Source organism: Falco cherrug, chromosome 8 (genome assembly GCF_023634085.1).
Source record: "Falco cherrug isolate bFalChe1 chromosome 8, bFalChe1.pri, whole genome shotgun sequence".
NCBI lineage: Eukaryota > Metazoa > Chordata > Aves > Falconiformes > Falconidae > Falco > Falco cherrug.
Window position 1 is genome coordinate 21,221,924 of NC_073704.1, and position 13,397 is coordinate 21,235,320.

The following is a 13,397-nucleotide window of genomic DNA, read 5'->3' on the forward strand; positions in this document are numbered from 1 at the left end:
GTTTTGATTTGAAACACTGAATAATTAGCATGTAGAGAAGAGAAAATGTGTACAGGAAGAATTTTGAAATAAGAAGTCCTAGATATAGATTTCCAAAGGCAGACAGAAATGTGTTGAGGATTACTATTATTATTATTATTATTGTTATTATACTACCCCTTTGAATGTGGCACCAAAGATAGGAGGAGCAGACAGCCTAATTAATACAAAGGTACGCTGTGTCACTTAACCCTGTAGTCCTAGTGCTTATTCACCCAGACTGAGCACTGAAACTGTCAAGTGCCAGGTGACAAAGGAAGACAGTGTGCATGTTGGTGGGAAAAGCGCTAACAGCATTAGGTCCAGAGGGCTCAACAGAAGTGTCCAAATTTAAGGGTATGTGTACACTCCCACTGCCTCTACCCTGCAATGTTCAACACAGCATCTAAGAGATGGCAGGAAGGAACACAGCTCTGAATCTCTCCCATGTGTGCAAACAGCAGAACAGATCAGCTGCTTTCTCTAAAGAGCTAGTAATGAGCCTGCATCCCCTACACACCTAAGAAATCTGGCTGGATAAACTCCTAAGGCAGAATGTCCCCTACAATCTCCAGGTGCTACTGCTACACACCAGCTTCCTAGTGAACCTGAGGTAACCCTCATCCTAAGGAGCTAGTAATAGTGGCACAGGGGTGAGTCAACTGTTTCACTTTCCTTTTTACAGCAAAATGTTATTGTAAGCAGGAAATCAAAGTTCAGATATGGCCAAGTGTAAAGGTAGCAAATACTCCAGAAAATAGTTGCAGGGGGTACTTTAAGATCTACTCTCTGTGCTATCGTGAAAACAATAGAAAATGAGAATACAAAGGAAAGGAAGAAGGGCAGAGAGTGCTTATGTAGCCCTTCGGTGTTTGTTGCAATGGAAGGAAAAAATTCTGCTTAACAGTCTTCCATTTAATAGAATATTCTGCATCTACCCCTCGAGCTCATGTATGCATGCAAATCTAGAAATTATTATTTTAACCTAATGATACTTTGTTCCTTTCTGTAACTAGACTGGTATTCTGTTTTCTGCTGAAAGTCACAGTGATGCTTAATTTCAGAGCAGCAAACTTAGACAAAAGAAAAACAAATTAATTTACTCAAAACAGCTTGAGAACAAAGTGAAAGAGTATTTAGAACACATCTTTTTCAGATTGACTTTAGACTATATGATACAGAGTAGAGAGGTGACAAAGCTTAAGGAATTATAGCACAGGAAGCTGGTACTTTGGTTTATCTGTAAACAAATTTGCTACGTTTTTGATCAGCTACAGTCCTTCAGACTGGGGTTGGACAGGGAAGGTGTATTACACTGCATCATATGGAGGTTGCTTCATATTGGCAGCATCTGAAAACACCATTGAGTTCACGGCCCTGGTTCTTAGATTCCTGTGCCATATGGTACCCTGCTCTCTACTAGAGACCTACACAGCCCTATGGGCCTGTTCCTCCAATAATCTCCTTAAAGTATATTCAAATTCATATTGATATGGCTGCATAGGAGTCTGGCAGAGAGTCAAAAGATAGGCCAAAACTGGCAAACCCAGCAAGCAGTCCAAACAAAAACCTGGCAACCTGCCAAGACCAGGGCTTGACACAGGGAAGTGCGTGTCCAGTGCCTCCCACTCACACTTTTAGTCAAATCAGTCTAGTGCTTTGTACCAGCTCTACAAATAGTTGAATCATAGTGACTGTGCTCAGAAGAATCTTGAAGAATTAATTGAACAGCTTTTAATCAGTATGTTTTTCTTCCAGAGACATACTTACAAAAAGCCCAAAGTGCCTGATACCTGTCACTGATGTCTCTTGATACTGAAGAACAGACAATCAGAAGTAATGTTTTTGATAGCTTTTGTTGGACTGCATGTATTTCTGTTGGCTATGAGACATGAAATCACCCACAGCAAAATAGGTGTTGGCAATTGAAATAATGTTTTAATTACCTGCTTGAATATGTATAGCAGCATCAGTTCTTCTGTTCCTTATTTCCTTGTACTTCCTGCGAGCTCCATATCCTCTCCAGGCTAAAAATACAAAACCATGTGCTGGAAATTACATTTATTCAAGGAAGTGCTACAGAGTCTACAGAGTCAGAGATGTGCTGAAACTTTCATCCCTCCTGCCATAATCACTCCAGCCCCCACCCCTAATACATCTTCCCCACCCACCCACATGTTGAACTCTGAGTTCACGACTGCAGTATTCACATCCCCACAACTTCAAACATTGCTTCACTCATCCAAATTTTAATTGTCACCATGTGCTCACTGATGTCCCAACCCAAAAGTCAAAGGTACATGATCATGCCAGCACAAGAACTCCCCCCCACACAGAGCTCCCCAAATTCAATATAAGAAAGCTTGCTAAATTACTGACAATCAGCCTCTCAGGCCCACCCCACAATGTACGTTATTTGGAATTCTGGTATACATTGTGGTGGCGAGGAGCATGCTACTCATTTCATTTATGTGCTGCATGCTAATGTAAACACACCTAACAATATTTTCATTTTGTGCATCACATTCAAAATACTAAAATATTTAAATAAAGACATTACCAAATACTAAGATGACGCCTTAGAAGTAAATCAATAATATTTGCATCAATTAGCTGGAGAGAAAAGCACCTCTGGTTATTTTGATTTCATAATAAACTGTTATGAATGAATAAATAATGTACATGCAACTTAACAACTTGAAATGAAAAATCACTCAGTGAAACAGGGAATGTGAACATTTACCTGACTGTATGGTAACAGCACTATTTTCTCTCTTCTCTTTGACTTTCTTGTACCTCCTTGCTCCAAGCCATCCCTTGATATAGGCTTGCATGATCACCACCCTCCCTATAACTTCTCGCAGGAACAAATTTAACTGCTCTATATGGTAATACTTCAGAAAAACCTGAAATTGAACAAAAAAATTAAAAAATCAGTATTACATGCAGTAGTAACATAACCTCTTGTATTCTGCCTTTTCATTAGTCTTACATCAGCCTATTTTAGGGCACCATTGCCGAGAAAACTGAGTAATCTTGTGAATCAAACATTTGCTCTCAGTGTGCTTGTGGAATTCCACTGACCAATTAAAATCACCCCACTGCAAAATAAACCACATATTTACCCTCTTTGCAAAGTAAATTGGCAAAGTGGATATTTTCAGGTATCAATAAGTTTGAAATATAGCCTTTCTTGACACTGGGAAAATAAATCCTGGGTTGATTTTTTTCTTAGACATAATATTCTCTAACAGCAATCTGCCTCAGGAGGCAAATCCTATGGGTGCTTACATATACTTTATCTGGGTCTTGAGCAGGAAAATTCTCCTTGTTTTTCCTGTGTGCACTGTAAAACAACTCAAGACACTGTATAGCATCCTTTTCAGAGAAGTCATCCACTCCACTTTAAACCATGAACAAAGGTTCTTAACACAGCCAGAAGGATCTCACCTGAAACTCCACAAATGGACAATGTACTAACCAGGCTCACAGGATACGCCAGAGTATGAAGTTTCAGTCAGGTCGTGATTAAGAGCAGGAGGAACTTCAGGAAGGCACTACTACAGCAGGCACTGACAGATGTACTGTCCTTATTGAGGCAGCCACATGCAGAATGCACCTTGGGGAGCTACCCAATACACCCCTCCTCTTGCAGCACTAGCTCAGCTGGCTTTGGAGGGCAGCTCCATAAGCTGGGAGACAAACTGGAGCAAATTCCTTGCTTTTTTTTTGTTTATTCATGCCGTACTTTTCAAACCACTATTACACATGTTTTGCTAAAAGGATACTATCCTTGAGAAAATGTTAGCACCCTCTACCTTGGTTTTCCCAAGAATCCAGTTGTCTAGTTTAGATCTCTCCAAAATGGCAAGACAGTTTTCTCTGCTACCAAGGGGAGTCTCGTGTGCCTTGAATGCAAGGTAATAATACCTGCAAAACCAAATGACAAAGAAAGAATTGACTTGACAATCAATATGTACTTTCACAGCTCTTCTCTAGCTCAGAGCTGCCTCTCCAGAACTAACAGGCCAAATTCTCCCGTACACTCAGTCCTCTTCATAAATCATGGCACAGCTGTCATGAACAGACACTTGAGCATATACATGGCATAGGAAAATAAGTGGTACCACAGCGGTGACAAGAATCTGCTGCATTCTAGAAATCCCCAGCCAGTGTAATCATCCATAAAGGTCTTTCACAAAGCAGTGCAAATCAGGAAACACCCAAGGCTGTTCTAAGTTCTCAGATGAACGAGTGAGCGAGTGACAGGGAAAAGAAAAAGTGCTTGAAATCAGAGTAATAGAAAGCAAGGCAAAAATGAAACCTTTTGCATAACACACTTAAGCATGCCATCTACAGAGCTGTCTAATATACTTTGGTACAGTTACATCTCACTGCAAGTCTGCAAGTTCTTTTGAATAAGCAGGTGCTTCCTGAGGTGTTCAATGGACCCTTACAGATTTCTGAAGTGGGACAGACGTCAAATACTAGCACCAAAGACAGAAAAACCCCAAAAGTTATTCATAACCTGATGCCTGTTTCTTTTGAGAAATGCTAAAAAGGCATTTCAGAATCTTTCAATATTTTAATTACTGGTATTGGTCATTTTGCACAAAGAAATATAAAAGGCCTTGACATTCTTTGGGAAGCATAAATCCACATAAGAAGTCCAAGGCTCTTGAGCTTGCAACAGGATTGCCCCCATCAAGGGAACTCAGGGGAGCTTCCCACTTTCAGTATGCCTAGCAGAAAGACTGAGAATTCTCAATCAGTGAAGGTAAAGGCCAGCACTAGGCGGGTAGGCAGTACAATGATACGGTGATATCAGCTGATTACTGCAGCTGAACGGCTGCCACTGTATGTGAAGAATAAAGATTATTTTACAGTAAAAACAACTCTCATATCAATCTTAACTTACAGACGGCAAGACGCTCAGACTGCAGACTGTGTTTCACACCTCCAGAAGAGGTCATATATATGTGTAATTAAAACAACTGTTGCTGATATCATGTTGGCAAGGATTTTATCAGTGCTGATGGTTAAACAGAACTAGCAGCTATTTTAAAGAAAAAAGAAGTTAATTACTTCTCATATGAATGTAACAATTTTCTTCACTCACAAGGATTTCTGTGGTTATGATTAGGTTTGTAAATCATTAGACATTATGTCTAATTTTTCTGTTTGATTAAGATAATTAATTGGAATGATTATGATAAATTTTAGTGGCCTTTGGAGCAGACCTGTACTAAACAACATTGACTTTTCTTTTGTCCACATTCCCTTGCAAAGAACAACCCCTAACAATTACGTGAAATAACGTTATTGTGCAAATAGTTGATGAAAAATGGATGCAAAATGTTTGAACTAAATTAAGAATGAACGGACCAATCCCTACTTGTAAAGCTACCATGCATTAATTTAGAATGATTTTATGCTATTTAAGTAACTCTACCTGCAAACAATTATGTTAAGTAACAGCAAGAACATGTGCCAGTTAGTTTACAAATTTAAGGTTATTTTAGCACACGTACATTGTTAGATGGTAGCAACTACCAGCTCAGCTCTCATTTATGAAGCACCATGTCTTGTCTTGGTCTTTAAAAGTTACACTTCCACAGATGCTATTCAATTTACATTGTGTTTGAGAGGAACTGGTAGGATGAGCAAACCATTCTCCTAATCAGCAGCATGGGAAAGAGCCATCAGGTGCTCTTTAAAACACAAAGAGAAGAATCTGACCAGCAAACCTCAAAGACAGATTCCTCTGTAGCCATGTAGAGGCAAGAAAATATCCTACCTTATACTGAAGAAAATATGGAGAAGCAGTTAGAACGAATGAAATAGCTCAAGACCTCTTTTTTTTTTTAATCAGGAGAATATGATTTTCAAATATTAGCTCCAGTTAATCTCTAGATATTAGCTCCAGTTGTCACAAGAAAGCAAAAAGAACCACTAAAATAGTCAATAAAGATCAAAGGGGAACAAAATGACATCTGAAGGCAGAAGAACTGGAATCAGTCCTGGACTGGAGACATAAGATACTCACCAACTGGAGGCACTGCCTGCTTTGAATAATGACAGAAGATTATGTATTACTGGTTATTTTTAATCAGTGACTTTCTCAATAACATGATATTGCAAATTCTTTAGCCAAGTCTTTCAAAATATGAACAAATGCCATTTAGTAGGTATGAAGAAACATGGTGCGTTTAAAAGAAAAAAAGTATGTTTCCTCCACCTTATTACTTAACGATGCCAGTTTTCACAAGACAAATGGTATTATGACTTGCACTAATAAACCTCAGATTTGAAATACACATATCACAGAAAATTTGTGACAGATTATATACATATCACAGACAATAGCATGCAATTTCAACAGATACTTGACAGATACATCAGGAAATTGCACTAATATTAAATTGCAATTTGCTTTCAAGGCCAGTTCAGATAGCCACGTTATTTACCCATGTATGTAACCTGGGCTTCTTTCCTTCGGAAGGAAAGAAGGATTCAAGTGAGCAATAAGATCAGTTTTCTGGTTGTTCATACATCTTCTAAAGCATGTTTAGTTGGGAATTTTAAAACCACAAAACAGTTTTTAGATAGCACTGCTGCAATAAAATAGTCAAGGGGGATCACATCATTTTCGATTCTTACTATTCTACCAGTAACATTCTAATTACTGAGAATTTGACTTCTTATTTGTGACAAATTCTGGAATAAAAAGTATTTTTGAGCTATGTAATTTACATGTCCAACTATACTGTTTTGTTTATGAAAAACTTCAATATCTTTCAAATGTACCCTCTCCATTAGCTCTCTTTCATGATCCACAATGTAGTTGCTTTTCTTAATCAGAAAAAAATGCCATAAATAAAACAATGACCATTTTCATATAAAATTCTGTTTTAACAAATATATTTTACAAATTTATCTGTGTTCTAAGAAAGCAAGCCATTCAGAATGACAGTAGCTTTACAAACCATGGGAATAACTTCAGTTTCTGTATTTGTAAACATATTGTCTCTGAATATTTCATAAAAACTTCCTCTAAATTGTGTTTTTCCAAACATTTTGATTGATTTAATGACTGCACAGAAGGCTCCTGTAACTGATTAAACATGCTAGAATGTTAGATTTTCAATAACAGGTCTTCCTGTTCCTTTTCAGTTATGTCATAAAAAATAAGGCAGAAATTACTCTACTCATCAAAAATCAGGCCTAGCAATATGAGACTGGCAATTTCTTTTTGATTATTTCTCCTCCAGACCTGCTTTTGGAATTTGCATTCTGCATAGTAAAAGGTCTCTAGGTAGTGTTCCAAAGCTCAAATCCACATTTTTTTAAGCAAACACTTTGTTTTCTGTCTGGTCCCTGTTTTCATGACTGAATGACATAACTACACATGCATGAGTAGTTTGACTTGTGCTCAGGATAACTGTATGTCTGGCAGCACAGCATAAGGTCATCCAATTATTTTACCTAATCTAAAATCTTAGTACAGAAATGGACCACATGGAATATTTTGCAGGAAGGCAAAATGTTTCCCCTTAATGTATCTGGTAAAAACACACAAATATTTTACATGATGAAATGGTAGAGAAGACGTCTGGGAATGCACCCAAAACTTTGGGGCATATGCAACTACAATTGTTCATTTAGATTCACTGGTCTAATTTCATCTCTATCATACTTGTGAAATCTAGTATACAGAGATCACAGTGACCTCTATTTACTACGTTTCACCAAGAGAAGAAGCCAGATATTTAATTTCAGAAAAGTGAGCTAGAAATCCCAGTTGCTTCCAGATGAGATGAAAATTTCACAACTCTACTTTTTTATTTCCATATCTGTGTTTGTTATTCCAGCAGAAAACGCAGTAGACTGGAATACTTCAGTGATCTTCTATGTTAAGACAATACTTTTATTTCTATTTTTAAAAATGAAGTTTATAGTACTTCATGTGTTGTTGCATAAACATACACATATTTGTGCAAAAATACATTATTTTCCTGGGTTATACATTCTGCTTGAAAATTTCCTACATGTGACACATTCATCTACTTGTTTCCTAGAAGTAGTTGACTGATCAATTTCTCAGTAGCAGTGAGACTAAGTAAGAGAAACGTAATTTCAGCAGAACTAATTTCTCAGAGCTGATGAAACTCTGGAATTATGTATTTCTTAACCAGTGGTCCTTATACTGCACTACAGACTATCCCTCACGGACATGAATAGTATTCCAGACAAAATTTACATTAAAATGGGATTAAACAGTACTTAATAGTCATTAGGCATAAACCAATATTTTTTAAAAGTTAAATTTAAGCCCAGATCAACAATTGTAAAGCTAGAACATGCAGATTTAAGGTTAAAAGTTAAAAACATCCAAGTATGCTAAGATATCAAAAACTTCAGAACGATGCTATGCATTAACTACCTGATTATGGCCAAGGCATTTTAGTGTTGGTGGTTTAGATTAGATAAACTGATCGTAAACAAATGGCTCCTTAAAGGGTGAACTGTGGAACTGTTCAATAAATAGCATTCAAACAGCACCATTAACTACTATACCAGTGTCTCTTACTAAAGTTCCCTTCACATTCCAGACTTAAAAGCAGCATCAATTCAACACAATAAACTCAAAAAAGTAATGGTTAACCATTTTTCTCTTTAAAACAAATCTCTGTGGCAAAATATACTGGCCTGAAGTGGAGAATGGATAATGATATGTGAAAAGTATGAGGTGCAAGAGGGCAAAATCCCTTTCTAGCCAGACTCCAAGCAACAGTAGGGAGATTCTCAACATTCCAAAATATGTTTTTACCTTCTCATCCTTGGAGTTGGAAAATTCAAAACCAAACAAACATGTTTTTAGAACTGAAAGAGTCATTAAATAACTTTCAAAAATTTCTAACTTGTATTGGTTGTACCTCAGTATTGGTTGTACCTCATCTCTTTCGGAAGCTTTCACATCTGAATTCATATGACTAATTACATCTGACTCTATATTGACAGTATGAATGAAATAGTGTAAATGTAAATGAAAAAAACATCCCAGATACTCTTGAAATTCAGTAACAGATAACTAACACTTATGCTGTAAATAACCAGATAAACATAGAATCTCAGAAAGGCACATTTGTTCCATTCTGCATATACAATTCATAAGGGGTTAGCAGACTCTTTACTCCTAGGTTTCCTACTCTCTCCATCCTGCAATTGTTTACCAATGTTCTGTGAATGACAAGATTCTAGAAAGTGTATGTGGAAGGTACAGCAGTTTACCATATTTAAAGCATACAGGAACATTATACAGATCTGGTGAAATCTTAAAGTTTCTGAAAAAAATACCAAATATTTCCATGGATAACAGTAACACCAAAATATGGGAGATGATACAGTTTTATTTCCAGAAATCACTTAAGGACTTTGGTACAGTGTAGACTCAATAAATTTGCATTAAAACCTCTAACTCAGTGTTGACTTCTAATTCAGTGCTTCCCCGATTTTGAATAATAAAGAAGTTATCACTACTGAATTTTGGGGGTTAGAAGAAAGCACATACTGAGGTAACAATTTTTACAGGATTTTGCAGTATGTGACCAGCTTTTATTCCTAGCTCCTATGAATGCAGAATGTGAGTCATTAAGGTCAATGTGGCTTTATATGGTCATGACAAATGATTTGGTCACGATATGGTCATGACACAGATTTGCACTGTGAGACTGAAAAAGCAGAACCAACCTCATTGGGTTCACTGTTACGGTAATAGCACTGGTATTGCCATGAGCGTATAACCTGAGTAACATCATCTGGCTACTGTGGAGTAAGTAGTACTTATAGGAAAAATGTATCCTGCATCATAATGCAACACAAAGAACTTTAATGAAGAATGTAAATGGGCAGAGAAGATAAAAGACAGTCATTAAATGAAACTTGTACCAAATTTCTCAACACGTTTCTATGTGCTTATGAGGCACTTCAAGCATGACAGCATTTAGCATCTATAGACTCTGAAGTCCCTTATCTTTCAACCCATGGTACAATACATGCCACATTAGAGAAAAGGTGTATACAGCTGGGGGATATGTGGTGAGGATACACCTACACACCCCATCACATCATGTGAAGCTCGAGGGGCCTGGGCACTTGTATATGGCAAGGAGCATCCCATCCAGTGGGACTTTCAGTGCAGGTCACAGCTAGAAAGCACACCTCAACTGCTGTGCAGCGCATGGTCACTGTGCAGCCCCACAAGCCAGGCACACCTGGCTGCCTGATCAGGTTAATAACCTGTGTCTGAAACCTGGGATTCCAGCCTGAGAGAGGGGCCATGCTGCTTCACAGGAAAAGTAAGACAGACACATGATGGCATGGGGAGCGAGACAAGGCTAATGGAGATGAAGTGCCCAAGACTTGACAGGTCTACAGTGTTTACAGGGGCTGCAGATTACATTTTCCTACTTTAAGTAAAAGAATATGTATATTTACATACATAAAACAGATGGTTGTATGCTTGGCTGAAGAAACATTGTGTGAACGACTTACAATTAAGTCGTCTCCTCACCATCTGTTTATTAACCCAATAAACTACACCTCCAGGTTTGCAACACTGAAATAATCTGTTCTACATGAAAACAGAAGACAGTAAAGAGTAACACTAGACACAGCTTTATCTTTTGTTTACCTCCCACCTGATAAACCCTGAATAGTTCTGTTCCCCTGCCTTTGATTGTTTTGTCCTCATATTTCCTGCTAAGAGTTTACAAAACAGCATTATTGAACAGGCAGATAAGAAGCACACCTATTTGTTTAATAACATCAAGGGAGAAAAAGTGCTGGCTCATCCATTTAGTTGTTCAGTTGCTCAAAAGGATCAAAATACCAATTAACTTGCTGGCTTAGAAAATCTTTGATATCCTCACATTTACTGACATTTTGAAACTCTTGTTCATACTTGCCTAATGTCTTTTTGATTATGAACAAAGAAGTGCCAATCTGTTTAGCATTTGACCTGTTTTCTCAAACATTTTTATGTATTCAACTACTCAGTTCCTAAAAACACTTGACTAGTCATGGCTGTAAGTTGAAGAAAAATGTTTCTTGTTCAATGGATAGTTTTTTAAGCATTGTTCTGTCCCCCCCACACCCCAACAGCAAAAAAAAAAATTTGTTTAAAAATAAAGCACGAACTGAAAAAAGGAGCAAGAACATCCACTCTCTCACCCTCCATTTATATTATGAACTCAGGAAGTGTTGTACACTGTTGGGCAAATTGCTAAATCTCTTTGCCCCCATTTTCCTTGTCATGTTGACTTTCTTTCTTGAAAGAACGACACCAAGTTGGATTGAAAACTTGGGGAGTATCTAACAAGATGTTAAACACAACTTGCCCTTATTTGCAGGAATGGAAAGCTACAGTCAGTGCTGCTATTATTACCATTACTTTTCAAGGTTGTATTCAAAGTCTGTGCAATTTTCAGTGAAAAGAGTCTACTGATAAAAGGCCTAATTTCCTCTCAATTTACACTGATTTCAGTGGAGTTAATCTTAGTTCACTTATGTGTAAATTGGACAGAAGTTAAGGTTAATAATTCTGCCTTTAGCCTCCTCAGGATGTTGCAAAGATGTGTTAGTGGTCACAGAAACTAATCTCTTTGTTAAACTTGCTTCAGAATGGTGTGACCTTCCTAAAATTAGTCATGTAACACAAAAAAATAGTTGAAGGAGATCATGTCTGAAAATTGAATTGCTTTGATGGACAAATGAACACGTTAGTTATCTTTCCTGGGATACATATCTCTAGTATTTTCCTACTACATATTCATTTGGCACACTAATATATTATAAATCAGAAAAATTCATATTTTTTCAGAATGAATTGATTAAGCTATGGTTTATCATTCAACATTTCTCAATGTAATGACCACAGATTTCCAAGCCCAAATGAAGTAAACAACCCCTATCTCTGGTTTTTAGAAAGGCCTGTGAAACTGTTTATATCTCTTTCACAAACATTATCAGCTCCTTCCCTTAGCATCATATGAATGACTTGCTTTCAGTAGATTAATCAACTCTGTATTGTCTAGATGAGCAACCTCCAGTTCAGAAAATATCACTAAATACTTGATTTAGCCATTCACTACTTGTTGCTACTGTTGAGTAGTTGATTGCTTAATGGTACTGCTTCTGCTCCATAACATATAGACTGGAAAACAGTAAATACTACAGAAAAACATACTTTAAATCCAGAGGAAACAATAATGATCATATAAACATATTGTCATCATAAAGACAATAGCATTTCCTGAATCAAATCTACAACTTTTTGAGACTGAGAATAGTGTTAAAGCCAGTCAAAGTAGCCATGACAACGGTTCACTTGAACAGAGATCCGGTTATAATTCGTATCTCCAAGATAAATGACTACAAGGCTGTGAAGCTATTATGAGGAATATTTCTAAATCTGAAGCTTTTATATCAGCTTGTTCTTAAGCGTGTGCACATCCTTCATATGATGGCTGAAGGTCACTGACCTCCCAAATCCTTGTATTATCCAAGTATGATGCATAATTTTCACTAACAAGCAGAGTCAACAGCCTCTACTGAGTGAACCACTGGGACAGGCTTGCTACTAAGTGTTCACTGCTTGTCTCACATTGACTTTTCTGTTAGAGCTCAGATCTCTCTTGTAGTCCTTATCTCTGATAGTGTCTGCTCTCATTAGAGAATCAGACCATACATGTACAGATCAATGTTTGTAGAACTTTCTGTACTTTGCACTTAAAAACTTGGAATATATTTTACTGAATGGAGTTTTAAAACAACAGCCATGCTATAGAAGTCTTACCTTTTCACAAACTCTTCAAAGAGGATACGATGAGAATACCCTTTTTGACGTATTTTTACAGTTTCCAGAATTCCAGTGTATCGTAGCTGCAATAGAACTCTCTCATGAGAAAACATCAGTGCTTCTCGATCATCATTAGGTTTAATGCAGCGGATAAAGTGAGGCTGTCCAACAACCATTTTGGATAAAAGATCCATGAGGGAATACTAGTGAGGGAAATAAAAAAGACACACACCTGACAAAAACTGCAATGCAACTACTTAAGCAGGAGATACATATTTGTAAACAGCATGTAATGGTTGATTATATTTTAATCAGTAATGTTAATCTGCACTGATGTTTTATTAACTTTTAAGCTTTTGGCTAAACCCCAGAACCTATTAAAAGTTTTCAACTGTAAAAAAAATCATTAATCTAGTTCTTATTTCTTTCTTCTTATACCTTTCTCTTCATCTCTTCTTATACCACATTTCTGTAGTTGAAGAAGGCCCATATTAAAAAAAAGAACTGAAAAATGTCCTAA

The 13,397-nt window shown here is 37.1% G+C and overlaps 1 protein-coding gene across 6 annotated transcripts in view; it reads right to left on the reverse strand.

Moving 5' to 3' along the window:
* The window catches only part of MYO3B (myosin IIIB), a 207,588-nt gene that overhangs the window by 61,827 nt on the left and 132,364 nt on the right, over positions 1-13,397 (reverse strand). For all 6 annotated transcript variants that reach the window (XR_003561591.2, XM_027810755.2, XM_027810753.2 and 3 more), the window contains 4 exons: positions 12,875-13,080; positions 3,837-3,948; positions 2,762-2,924; positions 1,965-2,045 (listed from right to left, as the gene is read on the reverse strand). Coding sequence is in view for 5 of the 6 variants with exons in the window: in XM_027810755.2 (XP_027666556.2) it covers positions 1,965-2,045; positions 2,762-2,924; positions 3,837-3,948; positions 12,875-13,080 (562 nt within the window). In the remaining variant the exon portion in view is untranslated. The remainder of the gene's footprint in view (positions 1-1,964; positions 2,046-2,761; positions 2,925-3,836; positions 3,949-12,874; positions 13,081-13,397) is intronic.